Raw genomic sequence first — 20,441 nt, forward strand, 5'->3', positions numbered from 1 at the left:
AAGGAGGAGGGTAGGGGCGGAAGGCGCTGGGGGGCACGCGGAGATACCTAAGAAGGAAGAAAAGGAGAGAGGAGCTCCTTGACCCCAGAGAGGAGCCACAGAGCGGGAGCAGGCCTTTAATTCACCGGGGCTCAGAGCCCTGGTCCCCACCCATCCCCCAGGTCCGGCCACGTTGGGGGCTGTTCCAGTCCTCAGTCCCCCTTCCGCTGCACCCTGGTGCCCAGGGGCCCCGGGTAGGGCAGGCCCAGCGCGGGGTAGAAGGCCTCGGGGAGGGTGGGGCCCGGGCCCAGCCTCTGCAGGTGCGGGTACACGAGGCCCAGTTCGGCAGGACCGTAGCGGATGGTGCCAGGTGCGCACAGGCCCCGCACCACGGGGGGCAGGAAGCCAGTGTGCAGGAGGGAAGGTGGGGGGTCCCCAGGAGGCGCCAGGCCCCACGGCCCCACCAGGTCCTGCTTCAGGGCACCCGCCCGGATGACGGACGTGAACTCGGGCCTCGTTGGGGCCAGGTGGCCGGACGGCTTCTCATCCCCACTGTCCTCCGGGTCTTCAGTCTCCCCCGGGCCGGGCTCCACTTTGATGGGTTTGCCCCGGGGCTGGGGGGCCTTGTCCTCCTGCGGGGGGACGGCCTCCTTTCCTTCCACTGGTGGCTCTGGCTCTGCAAGAGGAAGATTCGGAAGGGCTCCGTGTGTGCGCGTCCCCAGCCCTCAGCCTTCCCATCTGTGGAATAGAGCGGCGCCCCGTGGTCAAGACCCGTGGATCTCTGCTGGAGGGGTTTGGTCCCCTTAGGGGACACTTGGCAAAGTCTGGAGGCATTTTTGGTTGTCACAACTGGGAAGGAGGACACTCCTGGATTCTAGTGGGTAGACGTCAGGGATGCTGCTAAAATGCCCTACAATGCATGGGACGGCCACCACCACAAAGCGTGACCATGCCCAGATGCCAGAGGCTCATGTCCGGACCCAGGCTGTCCTCTGGAAGGAAGTTCCATATCTGCACTGGCCACCTATGGCCACCAAGCTCTGCAAACGTGGCGAGTACAACTAAGGAAATGGAATTTTAATTTTAATCTTACTGTAACTAGCCACAGGTGAAGCTCGTGGCTTCCGCACCAGACAGCACAGGTCCCAGAGGCCACTCGGAGCCTCCCAGGGGCTGGGGTGGGAGGTGGGCTCACCTGTGGGTGCTGGCTCCGGGCTGGACGTGTCCTCGTGGGCCACGCTGGCCGGAAGCTGGAAGGCGTCCAGAGGTATCTGGCCCCCCTCGGCTTGACTGGGACAAGACAGATGGGATTGGGAGCTCAAATCCCGGGCCACCCAGCCTCTGGTGAGGGGAGACTCCCTCCTGCCTGCCAGTCTTGTGAGTGTAGACGTCCCCTCCCGCTCTGAGTGTAGACACTGCCCCCCGCCCCCGCCCGAGGCACTTAGGACTCATCATTGGACCCCAAACTCCAAGTTGGCTTCTAGCCCAGCTTGGCCCCGTCTCCCAAGGCCAAACCTTTGCAGCCCGTGGCCGCCTGGGTGTCACCACCTAGGTGTCCCCCGGGTACCTCATGCTCATCTGACCTCAGCATCTTTCCTCCAAACCTGCTGCTCCTCTCAGAGGCTCAGACCCAGGCCCCGCAAAGCCAGAGATGCCAGATGGCCGCCTCCCCTCCTCCACCTGTGCTGCCTGGCATTTCCCAGGACGTGCCCCTGGCCTCCCATCCCTGTCTTGTCCCACAGACCTCCCTCTACATGGCAGCCAGAGTGGTCTTTCCAAGAAGCAGATTTGACTGTGACTCTCTCCAGCCCTAAACCCTTCCATGGCTCCCCAGTGCCCCCACCACCATCCTAAGCTTCGTCTCTCGAGACTCTACACTCCAGCCCAGAGCACCCCCTGTAGTCCCTCAGATGGGTCCAGCTGTGACCCTGAGCCTTTGCCTGTGCTGTGCCCTCGGCCTGGAACGTCCTTCCCACCTCCAGCTTCTTTCCATCATCTGCCCTGCTCTGTGGCAGCCCTCCCCTGGTAAGAGCCTGCCATGGCTCCCCAGTGCCCCAGAAGCACCCTGGGCCTGAGGCCACTTCATATCTGCCTCCTTCTCCCTGGAAGCGCTTGTCACTCCGCCACCCACCCCTGGCCTCCTGCAAACTCATTCCTCCTCCAGGCCTTTACTCCCACTGGACCCTGTTCTCCTTCATGTTTTCACCACCACTGCCCACATCTGTCCTTTTCTAGAAGCCCTCCCTGAAGAGCCCCCACCCGAAGGTGGGCAGAGCTGGCAGAATCTTCCGGAGGGAGTTCTGAGCTCCCCGTGGGAGAGGAGAGGGGCGCAAACCTCACCTGAGCACGTAGCTGACCCAGAGCACGTGGCGCTCTCCAGGGCTCTTCCCGCTCATGGCCACGGTGGCCACGGACTGTAGCCACACGAAGCCCCCGGCGCGCTGCAGCCAACGGTAGTAACCGGTCATCACCTGGCCCTTGTCCAGCACTGGGCCCAGCCCAGGGACCGGCGACACCGGAAGGGATGGGGTAGGGGCGGGATGAGGTGAGAGGGGCAGAGAGAGATAGGCAGTGGGAGAGAGGTGGACAGGGAGACGGGCAGAGAGAGAGCAACAGGGAAACAGGAAGGGTGAGACGGTGTGGAGAAGAGAAAGGCAAAGAACAGAGAGGGAGGCAGAGAGAGCCCGAGTCAGAAAGACGGAGCGGTAACCCGGCATCAAGGCCCCTGGATTTTGAAGGGTGGGTCAGAGCTACCCCACGGCTCCCCTTACTCCCCACGCCCCCATCCTCAGCCATTGCTCAGAGTCTCCTTGCTGCTCTTCCTGTGCTGAGTGGAGCCCCCAGAGGTGGCAGGAGGAGGGACTGTGATCAGCCCGGGAGAAGGACTTCCAGGGAGTGGGGCAGTGGGGGTGCTCAGGTCTGGGGTGAGGGGTCCTCACGGTCCAGGTGGCTTTGGCGGATCCTGGTTGCATCCTGTCCGTGGACAAACTGGTAGCAGCTGCGGCCCACTAGCTCCGAGGGCCCCAGGTCCATGTGGTCGCTGACTCTGAGGGCAGGGGGCAACAGAGAGGAGGGGAGAAGGGGTCCCAGACCATGGGGTGGGGAGAAAGATTCCAGGGTTGGCTCTGGAATCCCTCAGGGTCCAAACCCTGGCTCTGGAGTGCTCTGGGTCTCAGTTTTCCCCTCTGTAAAATGGGTGGGAGAATATTTAAAATAGTAGTTTCCCTCCTCGGGCAGCTATGGACATTCAAGCAGACGGCACTCCTGGGTGTGGGGTGGCCCGGCCACTCCGGAGGCGCTCGGTGCTTGGAGACTCTTTCGCTATTTAATTTCCCCCCACTGCGTGGTGCGGGAGAGTGGATGAGAGAGATGAGAGGCCGGAGAGGCAGAGAGAAATAGGATCAGGGAAGGGCGGAGCTCTGCTGAAGGGAGGGCCTGGGTCTCTCGGAATCGAGCACAGCCCCGCCTCCATCCCAGAAGCCCCGCCCCAGGCCCCGCCCTAGCCCCCGCCTTCACTCCCTCTTCCAGTTCGCCCTCCGCGGCTTTCCCTCCTCCCGCGGCTCCCCAGGGCCCCGCCCCCACCCCCGCCCCCGAGCTCCTCTGACTTCCTGCCTACCCCCCTCTCCCGTGCGCCCCCATCCTCCCACCTCAGCCCCCAACCCCGGTACCTGCTCTCACAAGCAAGGATGGTGAGACCCAGGCTGAGTCGGAAGACGATCATGTGTCCGTGCAGTGGCAGCTCAGCCAGTGGGGCCGGGGGCAACGTGTGGCCAAGGGCCACAAGGCCCAGGGCGCGGGCCCGAAGGCGACCGGTCACATGGATGACCTGCAGGTGGCAGGCGCGATCGGAGGAGGGCAAGGCGGGGCCAGTGGGGCGGGAGGACCAGGGGGGCCCGTGGACAGAGCTGGCGTGAATACAGGCGCTCTCCTTGGGCCAGGGAGGGGACCCGGGAGTCAGAGGCTGGGGCGGAGAGCTCACACCCACCTTGTACCCTGAGGCCTTGACGTGCAGCCCCCTCTTGGTGAGGGTGGATTTCATGCGGATGAAGAAGGAGCGCTCCTGGACCCGGGAGGAGGGGGACACCTCGATGGGGCTGGCCTCTGGGACGAAGAGTGAAGGAAGGTTATGGGGTCCTGAAGAGGACACACACGGGCCACCCCTGCCCTCTACAGAGCTATCCAGACACAGGGTCATGGCCACAGTCACACAGACGCACCTATTGGTTCTACAAGCCCACTGACATCCTACATCAACCTCCCCTCCCAGCAGCACCCAGCCTGGTCTTTCTAAAGCTCAGATCTGACCCCATCCCTCCTCTGCTCTGAACCTGCCATGGCTCCCTAGTACCCTTGGGGGAAAGCCCAGCTCCTTCTCACCATGGCCTAAAACTTTGGCAAGAACTGCCTCCTGCTGACATCATCTCTAGCCACAACCTCCAGGTCTCAGATCAGACATCTCCTCCAGGAAGTCCTCCCTGACCCCCAGGCTGGGTCAGCTGCCCCTCTGGGGTCTCCTACCCCAGCCCTGCCCACTCTGGGTCATCACTGTCTGGGGACAGGGTCAGTCTCCCCCACTGGACTGTGAGCCTCGGGAGGGTGGGGTTGGGGCTCTTGTCACCACTGTGTCCCCAGCCCTGCCCAACCGAGGGCTGAACACAGAGTGGGGGCTTGGGCTATAGCAACAAATAAGCCACACAAATACAGATTATTCTATAAACCCTGTGAAATTGTCTTATAAATATGCTCACACCCAGATGACCCTGTGCCTCAAACTGAGGTGTAAATATAATCACGCTCCCTAACAGTCCCACACGTGTCACAAACATCTCCCCAAGCTTGCAAGCACTGCTGATAGCTCAGATGGTTTGGGTATTAAGCAAACTCCATATAAGAAAAGCCTATTTATGAGAAAGATAACCTCAGTCCCCCAATATCTCAGAGCTAAAAGGGTAATCTCCAACACCCTCCCCAAAATGGAGTGGAATTTTCCACTGGAGAGCAGAAGCACAGGCGCTGGAGTCAGACAAGCCTGGGCTGGAGTCCAGCTCAATCACTTACAGCTGACCTGGGACACAACCTCTCTATGCTGTGCCCCAGGTTCCTCCTCTATAAAATGGAGATAGTCATAGCTCCTGCTTTGTGGGCTTGTGGTTAGGATTTAATAAAATTATGTACTTAAAGGCAGGGCACGTGTAAATGCCCAATAAGCACACGTTGTTATTATTATTTACCAAAGCCTGGTTCCATCTGTCACCCACAGGCACCCACCTCCACTCTGCAGCCAGAGGGGTCTTTCTAAAGTTCAAATCTTGGGGATCCAGGCAATCTTAGGGAGCCACGTCTCGCTACCTCAATTTAGACTCTGATTCATTTTACAAAAACTTGCTTGCAAAACTCTAACAAGAGTGTTTCTGTATAAAGGAGACATAGTTGGATACATTGTACTCAGCATCCCCTAAGCTACCCTCAGGCCTCTTTCTTTGGGGATGCTGAGAATTACCGATCTCAGGGGTATCCGCAAGCGAGGAGGACGAGGACGAGGAGGAGGAAGAGGAGGGGACGGAGGGCGGGGTGGGGGGCCCGGGGGTCGGGGCCCGCAACCCCAGTTGCTCCAGCACCTCGGAGTGGTCCCCCGGATGAATGTAGTCGAAGAGGCTGCTGCCCGTCAGCTCCACCTGCCGGCGAAGGAGGGGAATGCAGGGGGCGGGTGAGGTGCGCGCGCAGTCACTCGCCCTCCTGTTCTGCCACAGGCTCACTCGCCAGCAAGCAGGTGTGTGTTTTTAGTAGAAAATAAATATATATATATTTAAACCATTTTAAAGGAGGATAAAAACTTAGGCGCTTCCCGTGCCCTCCCACTTCAAACCCAGAGATTATTAAGGATTTTCTGCCCCTGCCTACAGTATAAAGAAGCTGTGTATGTGGTTGGGATGGGGGTGTCGTAAGCCTTCATATACGCAGCTCTTGCTTACTCACTCACCCCCATACAGCAAACAACTGCGCCCTGAAATGACTCACAGGATGGAAATCAGGACACAAGCAGTGGAATGGCTTTCAAACTCTTTAAAGAGTTAGAACCTTTTAATTAGACTTTACATTCAATTCATCCCTCAAATCTCTCACAGTAGTGCCCTTACCTCCACACCTTCCCAGTCCCCGCACCCATCTTCTCCCTGCTGTGTTTCTGTCCCAGCGTCCTCACTGGTCTTCTGGCCTTCAGTCCCCACGTACATACCCCTCCCTAAGTTACTCCCCTGACCATGGCCCTCCTCCTCTCAGAAACCTCCCATGGGAGGTGGCGCAGTGGTTAAGAATCCGCCTGCCAATGCAGGGGATACGGGTTTGAGCCCTGGTCCTGGAAGATCCCACATGCCGTAGAGCAACTAAACCCGTGCGCCACAAATACTGAGCCTGTGCTCTAGAGCCCGCGAGCCACAACTACTGAGACCACAACTACAGAAGCCCATGCACCTACAGCCCATGCTCCACGACAAGTGAAGCCACCGCAATGAGAAGCCTGCGCACCGCAGCGAAGAGTATCCTGCTCACCACGACTAGAGAAAGCCCGCGCGCAGCTACGGAAAGCCAACGCAGCCAAAAATAAAAATAAAGTAAAATTTTTAAAAAAGAAAAGAAACCTCCCATGGCTCCCACTGCCCCTGGGCTTGGGGTCACATGCTTCCCTCTATCCCTCATTAAACACCCCCCCCCACACACACACACACCAGCTTTGAGCCTTTCCCCCCACTCTTCCTCCCTCCCTTCCTCTTGTCCATATTCTCCCTTCAGGGTCTTCCTCCTCCAGGAACCTCCAACAACTCACTGAAGAGCTGCTCACGAAGGCCAAATACCAATGCACTGAATTTTCTAAATTTACCATTTGTCAAAATCTTTGTAACAATGATAAAAGTTGACAGCAATTTGTACTGATTGCATTGGCAAGGCCTAAGATGCTGTACAGAGACAAGACTCCAGGGCTGGGGGCTTTTGGCTTCTCTTTGCCCTCCTTTTACCTTTCAGCCACCAGCTGCAGGAGCTGGAACAGAAACAGTGGGTTGAAATAAAGGCAAAATGAAAACTAGTCAACTAAAATGCCACAGAAAATCTTCCAAGCTGGAAACCCCAAGCCCTTCCGGTACGAATTGCTGTAATCCTTTAAAAGTGTTAAGAATAAACAAGTTTTGGTAAATACGGTACAGTTGGCAACTCCTCATAGGCAAATTTAGATTTCTGCTATTTTGCTCTCTCCAAATCGACCTCTTACTTTAATAACCCTCCTCTGCCTGGGAGGAGGAGCCATGTTAGGTGCCATGTTGGGTTCCAAGGAACACACTTTGGGAACCAAAGATCCAGTCTTTTTTTTTTTTTTTTTTTTTTCATGCTGGGATGGTGAGGTCAGGAGAGAGGAGGGCCGGCAAGGGAGATGGCAGCTGAGCCAGTCCAGGCAGGCTGCTGCGGGCCCCTTACCTGTGAGAGACCCAGATAAATGGAGACTGTCTCTGAGATGTAGAGGAACTTCCCTTCCTGGTTCAAGGCAAACACGAAGCCGTCCAGGGACTAGAGTGGGGAGAGACGGGGTCGGGGAGAGGAGGGCCTGGCATCTGTAAGAGGTTCTGAAATCTGGATCTCCGCCTGGGATGGATTATTCTGGGGTAAGGCGCTTCAGTGGCCCTGGGGGGAGCAGGAGGGGGAGCCTGAGCATTCTGCCTCCCAGTTCTGGGGCTCCCCTACGGGACTGATCCTGGAGAAAAGGGTGCGGTTCTCCCGAGACGGCCACCAGGTGGCAGCAAGGAGCAGCAGGCAGGGAAGGGGCCTCACCTGCAGGATGTGTCCTCCCAGGTGCTGCTCGAAGACTTCGGAGACCAGCGCCACGGGGCCCCTGCGGCCTGGGGCTGGGGGAAGAGGGAGGGGTGAGGCCAGGGCCTGTTGGCCCTATGAAGAATCGAATAGGTGGTGTGAAATAAAGAAGCATGGGGGGGTTTCCTGGTGGCACAGTGGTTAAGAATCCGCCTGCCAATGCAGGGGACATGGGTTCGAGCTGCGGAGCAACTAAGCCCATGTGCCACAACTACTGAGCCTGAGCTCTAGAGCCCGCGAGCCACAACTATTGAGCCCACGTGCCACAACTACTGAAGCCTGCGCCCCTAGAACCTGTGCTCCGCAACAAGAGAAGACACCGCAATGAGAAGCCCGTGCACCACAACGAAGACTAGCCCCCCGCTCGCCGCAACTGAAGAAAGCCCACGTGCAGCAACAAAGACCCAACGCAGCCAAAATATTTTATTTATTTATTTAAAATAAATAAATAAATAAATGAAAGAAGAAGCATGGGGAAAGGCCTGTTGAAGGAGGAGGGAGTGTTTGAGCTCAGACCTGAAGGGTGAGAAGGAGGCAGATAGGAGACAGAAAAGGAGAGAGACAGAGAGAAAGAGACATTGAGAGACAAAGACAGACAAATAGATGGACAGAGAGATATAAGGAAATAGAGAAAGAAATAAGGACGTTACAACTCAACAACAAAAGGATGAACAACGCAATTCAAAAATGCGCAAAGGATTTGAACAGATATTCTTCCAAAGAAGATGCACAAGTGGCCGATAAGCACATGAAAAGATGTTCAACATCATTAGTCATTAGCAAAATGCAAATCAAAACCACAGTGAGAGATCACTTCACACCCGCTAGGATGGTTCGAATTTTTTTTTTAAATAGAAAATAAGTGTTGGCGAGGATGTGGAGAAATTGGAACCCCCATGCATTGCTGGTGAGAATGTGCCACTCTGGAAAATAGTTTGGCAATTCCTCAATAAGTCAAACATAGAATTACCATATAACCCAGCAATTCCACTCCTAGGTATACACCCCAAAGAATTGAAAACAGGTGCTCTAACAAATACTTGTACATGAATGTTCATAGCAGCATTACTCCTAATAGCCAAAAGGTGGAAACAACCCAAATGTCCATTAACTGATGAATGGATAAATAAAATGTGCTATATTCATAGAATGGAAGATTATTCATCCATAAAAAGAAATGGAGTACCGATCCATGCTACGACGTGAATGAACTTTGAAAACATTATGCTAAGTGAAAGAAGCTGAACACAGAGGCTACACGGTGTAGGATTCAATTTATATGAAACGTTCAGAAGAGGCAAACCCAGAGATGGAAGGCAGATCAGTGGTTGCCAGGGGCTGGGGGAAGGGGTAGGAGGAATGGGGAGGGACTGCTAATGGGACAGGGTTTTTGGAGGGTGATGAAAATGTTTTGGAACTAGATAGAAGTGCTGGTTGCACAACATTGTGAACGTGCTAAGTGCCACCGAATTGCACACTGTAAAACGGTGAATTTCATGTTATATAAATTTTACCCCGATAAAATTTTTTTTAAAAGAGAGAGGGGTAGAGACATATATAGACACAGAGAAACTGAGACAGAGATAGGTAAAGACAGAGAGACATAAAGAGATGGAGGGACAGAGGGAAACAGATGTACAGAGACAGATACAGAGAAAGTGGCAGGAAGACAGAGACGGAGAAGTAGACAGAAAACAGAGACACAGGCCGACCCATCCCCCGCAGTGAGGAGCAGAGGGCCCCAGACATCCATGCTGGGCGTGGGCAGAGGCCCTGTGTTCCTGGACTCTGTTCCCACCCAGGATGCCCTCCCTGACCCTGCAGAGAACGACCCCCGCAAGGGGTCCCTGCCCAGATTGGGGAGCCAGTGACCTCGAGGGTCCCCAAGCACCTGGTTCCTGCAGGACCGAGGGTCCAGTTCTGGTGTTAAGCCCCAGGACTGTTCCTCCCTGGCTGTGTGCCCTGGGACCAGTGCCTTTACTTCTCTGTGCCTCAGTTTCCTCCTCTGTCAGGTGGGTTTGCTAACGAGCTGATGTCACAGGGGTGTTGAGCATTCAGTTGGCTTAGGGAACTGAAAGGGCCTACCAGGCGCCCGCATGCAGCAGGTGCTCTGAAACAGAGCTGGGATCAGTATTAATAGCGTGATTACTATTGTTATTTCCAGACCATCAAAACACCAGGCGGCGAAACGCCACCCCCTCCCCCCAATCAGGACGCAGTTCCCAAGCCCCGCCCCCAGCCCCTTAATGTTTGGTCTCGCCTCCTCTCCCAGGAGCACCCCCAGCATCCCCACGGCTGTTCACACCCTTTTTCCACCCCCGCCTGGAACTCCGGGAACAATAACGGGGGGTGTGTGTGATGGGGACCCCTCCCCCGAGATGCAGCGGGAACCAGCCGGGTGACAGGCGGGAACAATGCCGCCTGCTAATTGTCGCAATTTTCCCCTGTCATTTTTGCTAATTCCTTCATTTTCCCTCTCACAGGATCAGCCCAGGTCAGACTGAACGGCTGCAATTAACAGCCTTAATGGGCACGTCGGGAGGGGGGTGTGTATAGGGGGAGGGCTCAGCCACTTGCTGTTCCCTCATCCTTTCCCCGGCCTCTGTCCCCATCCCTGACTGATGTGTCTTATTACCCCCGGCCTCCCCCTGCCCCAAATCCACCAACTCCCTGACTCCTCTCTCTGTGTTTCCTCCTCTCTCCCACAAATACCTCAACTCCTGTGTCCGCCAGATTCAGCTGTGGGCCCTTCCCTACTCTTAGATCTGCCCCCTCCTCACATCCGGACCCCAACCATCATTCGCTCATTCAACAAACATTTCCTGAGTTTCTTATCAGAGCCTGCCTCTGCTGGAACAAAACTGTCCCAGCTGTCATCTTCCCCCACACACAGAGGTGGCGCTGAGGGGCCGAGGGGAGAAGCCAAGACTTCTCCCAGGGGTCCCCCTCCACCTCCCATTCTCAACTGCCCTGAGGGATTTGCTGCCCTGGGCTAGGGCAACTAATGAAGGGCTGGGACTTCATTAGCTTTGGAAGTCTGGGAGAGGGAGCTCCCTGCCATAATCAGAGTGCCTTGCTCCCTGGGAGCAGGCCTGAGGACTGGAGTGGGTGCATTTCTGGCTGTACTTTCCTCAGCTGCATCTGTGAAATGGGTCTAGGGCTGGAGCTGAATGGGTTCATGCATGCAAATGGCACACAGCCAGGTACACAACAGGTGAGTCCTGCACTATTCTTATCAGAATAAGCTCTACTTCAGGCACCTCTACCTTTTGGGGAGGCTTCCTTACCATCCACCTTGACCCTCGCTTTCTCCCACACCTTCACCCATATTCTGCAAGTCCTGAGGCTGGACCCTCACTGCATCACCTGAATCCGACCACCTCTCACCCCACTGCCCCCACCCTGGTCTAGCTGCCCCACCTCCCGCCTGGACGACTGCACTTGCCTCCTCACTGGGCTCCCAGCTTCTGCCCTCACATCCATCACCTCTGTAACTCCCATCTCACTCGGGGTAACAGCCAAAGTCCTCACCACGGCCTGAGAGGCCCTGCAGGACCTGGCCCCTGACCCGCTGACCACTTCCTGCCTCACTTACTCCTCTCTGGAGCCCCTGACCTCACAACTGTGACCTGCATGTAGCAAGCTGATTGCTGCCTGCCTCAGGGCCTTTGCACTTGCTGTTCCCTCTGCCTGGAAAACTCTCCTCCCAGCTTTTCTCCTAGCTTTTCTCCCTCACCTCCTTCCAGTCTCAGCTCAAAGGTCACTTAGAGAGGCCGTGCCTGACCTGTGAGTCATGATGTCCCCCCTCCTCCCCTCACGCAGTTCTATAGTCACCCAAGAAATATTTAGTGACCCCTTACTGTGCCCCAGGCACTATTCTAGGCTCAGCACACAAAGTGCTGTAGGGGAGAAACACAATAAACAACAGAAATAAAAAATATATAGTATTAGATGATGATTAGTACTATGGAAAGAAATAAGGCAGGAAAGGAAGATAGGACATGCTGGGAGCAGGGAGTTGTCTTTTTTTTTTAAGCACCTACTATATGCCACGTGCTATTCTCTCTCTCTCTTTTTTTAAAGTCTTTATTGAATTTGCCACAGTATTGCTTCTGTTTTATGTTTTGTTTTTTTGGCCCTGGGCATGTGGGATCTTAGCTCCCTGACCAGGGATCAAACCTGCACCCCCTACACTGGAGGGAGAAGTCTTAACCACTGGACCACCAGGGAAGTCCCAGGGTTGTCATTTTTAATAGAGTGGTCAGGGAAGGCTTGACTGAAAAGCTCACATTCTAAGGGAAGGGAGTTCCTGGTGGAAGCCCAGCAAGTGCAAAGGCCCTGAGGTGGGAACAGGCTTCTCTGAACAGCAAGGTGGCCCATGTGGGGGAGGGGGTTGAAGAGGCCAGAGGGGTGGAAAGGTGATATCAGGGAGGTGGGGGGCAAGGGACCTACCATGTCAGGTGTGTAGGCCCACCTTTGAGGGCAGGGACTTTGTCCTGTTCCCTGCTGTGTCCCCAGCACCTAGAACAGTGCCTGGCACAGGGAAGGTATTCATTGGGCATTTGTTGAATGAATGACAAACACTGATAGGAGATCAAGGCTGTCTCCTCCCCAGACTTAGAGCCCCCTGGCTAGACTTCAACATCTGTCATCCCATTTCACTCATGGTAGAGTAAGGCCCAGAGAGAGGCCGAGACCTGCAACATAGGACCCATCCCTGGAGACCCACAAGCATGCCAAGGATGGTGGTTGAGAAGGTGGGCTCTGGAGCCAGGCCACTTGAGTTTGAATCTCAGCTGGGCCCCTTCTCAGTTGTGTGACCTTGGGCAAAGAGCTTCACATCTCTGGGTCTCAGTTTTCCCCTTCTGTAAAATGGGAACATAGCATTGCCTCCCTCCGAAGATTTTTGAGAGGATTAGCAAGTGAATTTGGATGCAGCACTCAACACCGTGTCTGACTGGTATGTTACTGCTATTATTTTTGAGGAGAAGGCGGGAGCCCCCTCCTTTACAGAGAGCTTGAGGCAGAATGCTTTGCTCTCTGACGGCAGCTAATTCACTGTCCTCAGTTTTCCCATCTGAACTATTGAAGCAGGTGCTTGGCCTCTTGTTGGGGTCCCGGGAGAGCAGGAAATGCTCCCAATTTCTTAATTTTGTGGGTACAGCGGGAGTCCACGCAGTTCCTCCCCCGCACACTGTCCTGCCCCTCCCCCTTCCCACGTACAGGCAGGGAGGTTGCTGAGGTCAGTGGTCTTGAATTAGCCATCCCGGCAAGCACGGAGGGGGGAGGCCGGACGCCGGTGAGGCTCTCTCAGCGTCTTCCCCCTTTCTCTCCCCGGGGCTTGGGGACAATAGACAAGATGTTTATCCCCCGCCGGCGCACATGTTGTTCGCGGTAATGACAGTAATCAGCGGCGCTAATGCCGCATTCTCTCCGCGCCAGTCAATTCGCCTAATTACCGCCTGGGAAGCCGGATTATTTAAATTTAAATGGTGATTTATTGCGAGTTTAATCAATGCTATTTTCTCTCCCCCCTCCCCCCGAGACCAGGGCAGGAGGGGAATTGGAGCCCCTCCAACCCCACCTTAAGGACAACCCTTCGGAGGGGGGGGTGGAAGTAGCCGAGGGTGCCCTGTCCCTGTCACCTGCGACCTAAGATGAAGACGATTCTCTCTCTTCTCGTAATAGGAGTAAAGTAATAAAACATAAAATAGAAGTAATAACAATAACATAACACTTCTATATAATGAAGTCTGAATAATAATGAAAGTAGATATCTATCTATATATATATCTGTGTTTTACATATTCTATATTTTAACATATTATTGATTGCATTTCGTTATTGTGTCTTGGCCAGTAGGATGTCAGCCTGTCCAGGGCAGGCACTTTTATGCAGCTTGTTTTCTGCTGGATCTCCAGGGCTCAGAACTGTAGCAGGCACACAGTAGATGGTCAATAAACCTGCAGGTAACCATTGATAACAGTGCTTGCTAGACATTGATCGTTTACTCTGTGCCAGGTGTGTTTAGGGTCTTTACACATACACATATTACCTGGTAGATCTTCTTCTCTTCTCAGCCCTGCGGGTGGGGGTGGGGCTTCATCATGATTCCCATTTCACAAGTGAGGCACAGAGAGGTGAGGCGACCTGCCCAGGGTCACAACGGTGGGGAGTGGCTGAGTGGGGACAGGGACCCCCGTCTTTCTGAAGCTCGCCATCTTACCTGCCATATTATCCTGTCTCCCTCCCGCATCCCAAACTGGGAATTCAGACTCTAGAGGTTCCCTCTGGGGTCCCTCAGGTCTGAGTGCGGGAGTTTCTTGCCCATTAGTGGATAGGAGGCCCAGGCTGGGTCCCCCCGTCCCGCCCATGGCGCTGTGATAATAATGATTCATTTTCCCTGATAACAATAAGAGCATTAACTGGTTGTATGATCCAGTGTGGCCAGGCCCGTGATTAGGCCAGAATTCATGAAATCGTCCCTACCTGGTGAGCCCGTTTTAGAGATGAGTAAACTGAGGCTTGGACAGTTGAAGCCGCCTGATAGGAACACACAAAAGGTCTGACTCCAAATCCTGTACTCCCTCAGGATGCAGGAGCTGGGAGAGAGCTGGTGCGCACCCTCAGGTACCAGGTGCCCTGCACCGGGGGAGCGCGCCTGGACCCCCACCCCCCACCCCCGCGCATGCGCACTCACCTAGGCCAACCTGCGGCCCCGCGGACCTCAACCCCCAGGGTGGCGCCCCGAGAGCGGCGAAGCGGCGCAGGCGGAGGTAGGTGACGCTGAGGCGCACGATGGACGCCTTGTCCAGCTGGCTGGAGATGGCTCCGGGCAGCGGGAGTAGCTTGGCCAGCTCGAAGAACTCCAGGTTCTCCTTTCCGCGCCTCGAGCGCGCCGCGTTACGGGACTTCTCCTTGCGCTGCGCCTGCAGGCTGGGCGGGCGGCGCGGAGGGGGCGTCAGCGGGGCCCGGGGACTCAGGGGTCTGGGGTTGGGGGACGAGCCTCGCCTCTTGGGGCCTCGGGAACGGGACGGGATGTTGAAAGTGGATTCAACACTCCCGAGGTGGGGCAGAGCCTGAGTGTGACTTCTACACCCGGCCGTGGAGCAGAACCTGGGGTGTAAATTCTGGGGGAAGGAGGAGGAAGAGGAGAGAGATAAGAATGTTGGGTAGGAATTCCGAGGAAGGGGGCTAGGAACAGAACGCCAGGTGTGTGGGGTGGGTGTTAGAACACAACGGCTGAGCAACTCTGGGTAAGAAATTCTGGCCCGAGGGGGCGGGGCAGAAGGTGAGTGTGAATCCTCCCGGGACACCGCCTTGGGGGCGGGACCACAGCCCGAGGGGCGGAGCTTTGCTCACCAGGGTCCGGGCGGGGTCTTGACCACAAACCCCGGCAGAAAGTCCCAAGGGACGCTGCCGCCGCGACCTCCCCCGCACCTGACCTCGCCTCCACCGCCACTGCTGGGGTAGGGGGCCGCCATCTCCGCGGAGACCCGCTCAGGCGGGCTCAGAGCAGCCTGCGGAACTCGAGAGCCGCGTCTCCTGCAGCGGGAAGGAGCGGGAGGCAGCGCTCAGCGCCCGAGGGGACAGGTGGGGCACCTGCTAGGGAAACCGAGGTCCGCGTGGGGCGCAGGGTCCCAGCAAGGAGCTGCGGCTAGATGCTGCCTCAGTTTCCCCTCCCTGGGGGCCCCGCTACACAGTCCGCAGCTCTCACCGCGCCGGGCTCTGGGAGAAGCTCAGGACGAGGACGTGCCCCGCCGCCGCCTCCCCCGCGCCGCCCGCTAGAGCGCCCGCCTCACGCCCGCGCCGGGCCGGCTCCCGCATACCAATAGGCGCACGCGGCGCGCATACGGATCCGACCGGCCCGCGCGCTGCGTGCCAAGCATGCCCAAGCCGGGAGGGGGGCGGGCGCCTCGCCGGGGCCCGGGCGTGCCCGGCTGCAGCCCCCAGAGCCCTCTGCCCCGGGGAATCCGCCCCCAGAAGCCCATCCCAGGAGTCCGGTTCCTTGCATCTGCCGTGCGCCTATTTCCCGGGCTGGGCTAAGGAGGTAGGGGGGACAGAGGCCAGGGACCCCACCCTATGCTCTGCCCAAGGACCACCCCCAGCCCCTCGGGGGTGATGCCACGTGTCTGGGCAGCCAAATCTCCGCAACCACAACTTCCTCCCCGAAGGCCCGGACATGCGAGCCTCAACCCCAGATGCAGTGGCCAGAGCCTCAGCCCGAGGACGCCCCCAGGATGGACCAGACACTCGGGGCCCAAGTGTCCTAGTATCCAGATCCCCCAGAACAAGGAACATGTTGAATTCGGTCTTCATTCCTCCAGGACTAGGCATTCAGGTTCCACCCCCGCTCCCCATATCCACACCTCCCCCAAGCCTCCCCAACCAAGTGTCCCGATGCCCTAGACCTTGGCGTCCAGATCCCCCAGCCCCCTATTTCTCCAGGACCCAACATCTGTGCGCCCCCTCCCTCAGCCTCGGGATACAGGCGTTCCGATGCCCTAGCTCCAAGCACACTGGAGTTCCGGTCCCCTTTTCCTCCAGGACCCAGGAGTTCCCTGTCCTCTCATGCCAGCCCCCAGGCGTTCCCTACCCGCAGTACCCACAGCCTCGTTACCTGGCCACGGGTCAGGCTCCGGGCACGGCGTGGGGCCGGCCGGGCGGCGCAGCAGAGGAGCGGCCCCATAGACCCCGGGGCGGGCCGGGCTCGGCGAGTCGCGCGGGCTGTGGCGCTAGGCTCTCAGCGCCCACCGAGGCCTCGCAGACTTCGAGATGCGGGGACAGCGCTGGCGGGCGGGGGCGGGGCCTGTTGGAGCCCCGCCCACAGACTCTCCGCCCTTGGGTCCAGCCCAGCTCCAGCCACTCTGGCCTTTTCCGTGGTAGGGGTTTCCAAGCAAGGGAGTCCCGGGCTGCTCTGGTGTCCGAGTCCCCTCACCCCACCAGAACGAGAACGTCGAAGTCAGCTTTCCCACCCCGAGAGAACACCAGAGTCCGGGCACCATCTCTATACCCCACCGGGAGGGACTATCATCCCATCTTCCCCAAGAGAACCCGGCACCCCGGCAGCCCCTCGGGATAAGGCGGGCACCTTGCACCTGAGTCTCTTTTAGGCGTGGAGACCCAGACGTCGGTGCCCCCTCCAAGGGCGCAAATCCAGGTGTTAGAGACTCTTTTCCAGGAGAGAATTTAAGGGTGTCAGCAAGACCCCCTGGACAAGAAGGTGACCTTGCACCCAAGCTCTGCCCCCCTCCTTATAAGAGCAGGATTTGACAACTGGACCTCCCAGGGACTGGGACACAGGTATCCGAGGAACTTCCGAGACCAGGATCCTGGGGTCTTATACCCACCACTGCTCCCACGGCAACCCCGACATCAGAGCTTCCCATTAGACCATAAATGGGAACTAAGGAGTTATAGCGCCTCCCACAGAGAACTGGGGACCCAGGTGACTGAGCCAGGCCTTTCCCACTCTGGTAGGAGATACTACACCTCTCTCTCCCAAGCCCCTTCAGCAGCCTGGCATGTGGGTTTCCAGGCGTTTAAGTGCTCCTAGGAGACCACAATGCAACTAATGAAGGTGGGACAGGAGCCTTAGGAGAGGCAGGTGGGTGGAGGCTGGCAGAGAGCAAGGGTTCCTCTGTCTGGTTGGACAGAGGAACCGAGGCACACACCTCTGAACCCTCATGTGCACTGGCTGATGGGAACACTCTTCAAGTGGCTCTGGATAACCACACTGAACAACTTGGGAACTAATCTTTTATGTTCTGCTAATTTTTTTCCCCACAGCAAGGTTCTGAGCTGGGCTCTATTACTAAGCCCATTTTACTAGGAAAACTGAGGCATAGAGAGACTAGATAGCCTGTTGGTGATGGTCTGTCAGCCAATAATATTTTCCTGTTTTTTCCCAGAGAGACTTGTTAGGGTGTCAGGGTAAGGGATTCAAGCTCAGAGCACTGGCTCTTAACTCCTGATGCTACTTCCTGGCTGTGTGACCTGGGCAGGTGCCATGCCAGGCCTTGAGAAGTGCACTCATACTATACAATTTATTTATGATCACACACACACACACACACACACACAGATCTTGCTGAGGTTAAGAGCCTAATTTCTGGGGTTCAGACTGCAGCTCTACCCCTTACTGCTGTGTGACTTTGGACAAGTAACTTCACCACTCTGGGCCTTCTCCCTTGTAACGTGGGGATAATTTCATTTTAGTACCCACCTCCTAGCATCATTGTGAGCATTAAATAAGTTCAGCCAGCAGTTCTCGAAGTGTGACCTGGGCACTAGTTCCTGAGACTATCTCAGGGAGTTCGCGAGGTCAAATTTTCATACCGAGACATTTTCTGCCTTTGTCACTTCATTCTCCCATGAGTGCCAGGTGGGGTTTTCCAGAAGCTGCATGGCATGTGATATCACAGCAGATCGCATGCAGAAGCAGCCAGGAGGATCCAACTGTCTTCTGTTATGCTGGACTTTGAGGAGGTTTGCAAAAGTATAAAATAATGACAGTATTCTCACTAAAATTTTTCATAGAATATGTTATTTATGTTAGCCTGTAATGTGTTTATTATTGCTATTTAAAAATGAGTTTTGAATCATCTTCAAGAATTTCCAGTTTTATTTTTATAAATTTATTTATTTATTTATTTTTGGCTGCATTGGGTCTTCGTTGCTGCGCGTGGGCCTTCTCTAGTTGCGGCGAGCGGAGGGGCCACTCTTCGTTGCAGTGCACGTACTTCTCATTGCAGTGGCTTCTCTTGTTGCAGAGCGTGGGCTCTAGATGCGGGCCTCAGTAGTTGTGGCAGGCGGGCTCAGTAGTTGTGGCTTATGGGCTCTAGAGTGCAGGCTCGGTAGTTGTGGCGCACGGGCTTAGTTGCTCTGCAACATGTGGGACCTTCCTGGACCAGGGCTCGAACCAGTGTGCCCTGCATTGACAGGCGGATTCTTAACCACTGCGCCACCAGGGAAGTCCCAAGAACTTCCATTTTTAATTTCTGATATGGCTTATGAAACAGAAATAAAAGCTCTTTGGTTTTCCCTAAGAATGTAAAGAGACCAAAAAAGCTGAGAATCGCTGAGTTAAGCTATTTGAAGCTGAGAATAGAGCCAGGCATTAAATATGCTAGATGTGATATGTACATCCAAAGACACATCGCCCTCATATAACCAGACGCAAATCATGTTACCTCTACACCACTCAGGGAGTCACTGAAAAACACACACCATTTGGGGTCTCAGCTTCCCATCAGTGAAATGGGTGGGCTGCTCTGTGATGTCTGTGCCCTTCTGCAGCTCTGGTAATACAGTTGGGAAAAAATAGGACAGCTTCTGGGTCAGGGTGTGCATCAGGCCGGGCCCCAGGAGGAGACACCTGGGGCCCTCCAGCTGGGAACCGAGGGGCATTTCAAAAAGGACTCTTGACAAAGGTTTTGGGGAAATCTAGGAGAGCTGGTGTTACCATCTGGGGCCTGAAGGGGTAGGGAGGGGGCTGTTAAGGGACACTGGGACTGTGGCAGTCGAGACCTTCATGGTCTCATATCCGACACCTCCTGCCCTAGCCTTGGTTCTCAGCTGCTCAGCTGCATTCAGCTCTCCTTGGCCGTCCTCAGCTTTGGAGATGTTTCCTATCAAAGCTCGGAGACCCCACCACTCCCAAAGCCGCCTGGGTGGAAGAGATGGGGGAGGATGGTATATGTCCTTGAGAGGTGGTGAGCTCCCTGTAACCAGGGGTAATCAAGGAGAGGTACAAGGATTTTAGTAGGCAATAAGAACATGGATGGGGCTTCCCTGGTGGCGCAGTGGTTGGGAGTCCATCTGCCCATGCAGGGGACATGGGTTCATGCCCCGCTCCGGGAACACCCCACATGCCGCGGAGCGGCTGGGCCCGTGAGCCATGGCCGCTGGGCCTGCGCGTCTGGAGCCCGACGGGAGAGGCCACAACGGTGAGAGGCCCGCGTACCACAAAAAAAAAAAAAAAAAAAGAACATGGATGTGTGTGTGTGTCTGGAAGTGTGTGTGTGTGTGTGTGTGTGTGTGTGTGTGTGTGTTTGGAGGGTTCCAATGACTTCTCCTTAAACAGTCTCATTTTTCCTTATTAAGAGAGTATACTTTTAGGGACTGCCCTGGTGGCGCAGTTGTTAAGAATCCGCCTGTCAATGCAGGGGACACGGGTTCGAGCCTTGGTCCGGGAAGATCCCACGTGCCGCGGAGCAACTAAGCCCGTGCGCCACAACTACTGAGCCCGCATGCCACAACTACTGAAGCCCACGCACGCCTAGAGCCCGTGCTCTGCAACAAGAGAAGCCACTGCAATGAGAAGCCCGTGCACCGCAATGAAGAGTAGCCCCTGCTCGCCGCAACTAGAGAAAGACCGTGTGCAGCAACGAAGATCCAACTCAGCCATAAATAAATTTATTTATTTTAAAAAACTATACTCTTTTTTTAAATTAATTAATTAATTTTATTTTTGGCTGCGTTAGGTCTTCTTCGTTGCTGCGCGTGGGCTTTCTCTCTAATTGTGTTGAGCGGGAGCTACTCTTCGTTGTGTTGCACGGGCTTCTCACTGCGGTGGCTTCCTTATTGCAGAGCACGGGCTCTAG

At 55.8% G+C, this 20,441-nt stretch overlaps 1 protein-coding gene across 1 annotated transcript; it reads right to left on the reverse strand.

The window, feature by feature from the left end:
- Nucleotides 1–108: 108 nt before the first annotated feature.
- Nucleotides 109–16,571, reverse strand: NPAS1 (neuronal PAS domain protein 1). Its single transcript, XM_060000952.1, has 12 exons — nucleotides 16,457–16,571; nucleotides 15,199–15,381; nucleotides 14,537–14,772; nucleotides 7,798–7,871; nucleotides 7,447–7,536; nucleotides 5,480–5,654; nucleotides 3,965–4,080; nucleotides 3,648–3,805; nucleotides 2,919–3,025; nucleotides 2,320–2,467; nucleotides 1,175–1,269; nucleotides 109–655 (listed from the first exon to the last, which is right to left on the reverse strand). Exons 2-12 carry the CDS (start codon nucleotides 15,318–15,320, stop codon nucleotides 192–194), a joined length of 1,785 nt encoding a protein of 594 aa, XP_059856935.1. The 5' UTR covers nucleotides 15,321–15,381; nucleotides 16,457–16,571; the 3' UTR covers nucleotides 109–191.
- Between the last annotated feature and the right edge of the window lie 3,870 nt (nucleotides 16,572–20,441).

The sequence above is a fragment of the Delphinus delphis genome, chromosome 20, assembly GCF_949987515.2.
Source record: "Delphinus delphis chromosome 20, mDelDel1.2, whole genome shotgun sequence".
Classification (NCBI taxonomy): Eukaryota; Metazoa; Chordata; class Mammalia; order Artiodactyla; family Delphinidae; genus Delphinus; species Delphinus delphis.

What these genes read in the sequence shown, in the direction of transcription:
- NPAS1 (XM_060000952.1), bottom strand. Translation starts at nt 15,320, where the DNA reads ATGGCGGCCCCCTACCCCAGCAGTGGCGGTGGAGGCGAGGTCAGGTGC. An exon ending in GGGGCCGCAGGTTGGCCTAG is followed by an intron (nt 7,872 to 14,536) that starts GTGAGTGCGCAT and finishes CTCTTCCCCCAG; the next exon opens with CCCCAGGCCGCAGGGGCCCC. An exon ending in TCAAGGCCTCAGGGTACAAG is followed by an intron (nt 3,806 to 3,964) that starts GTGGGTGTGAGC and finishes TGCCACCTGCAG; the next exon opens with GTCATCCATGTGACCGGTCG.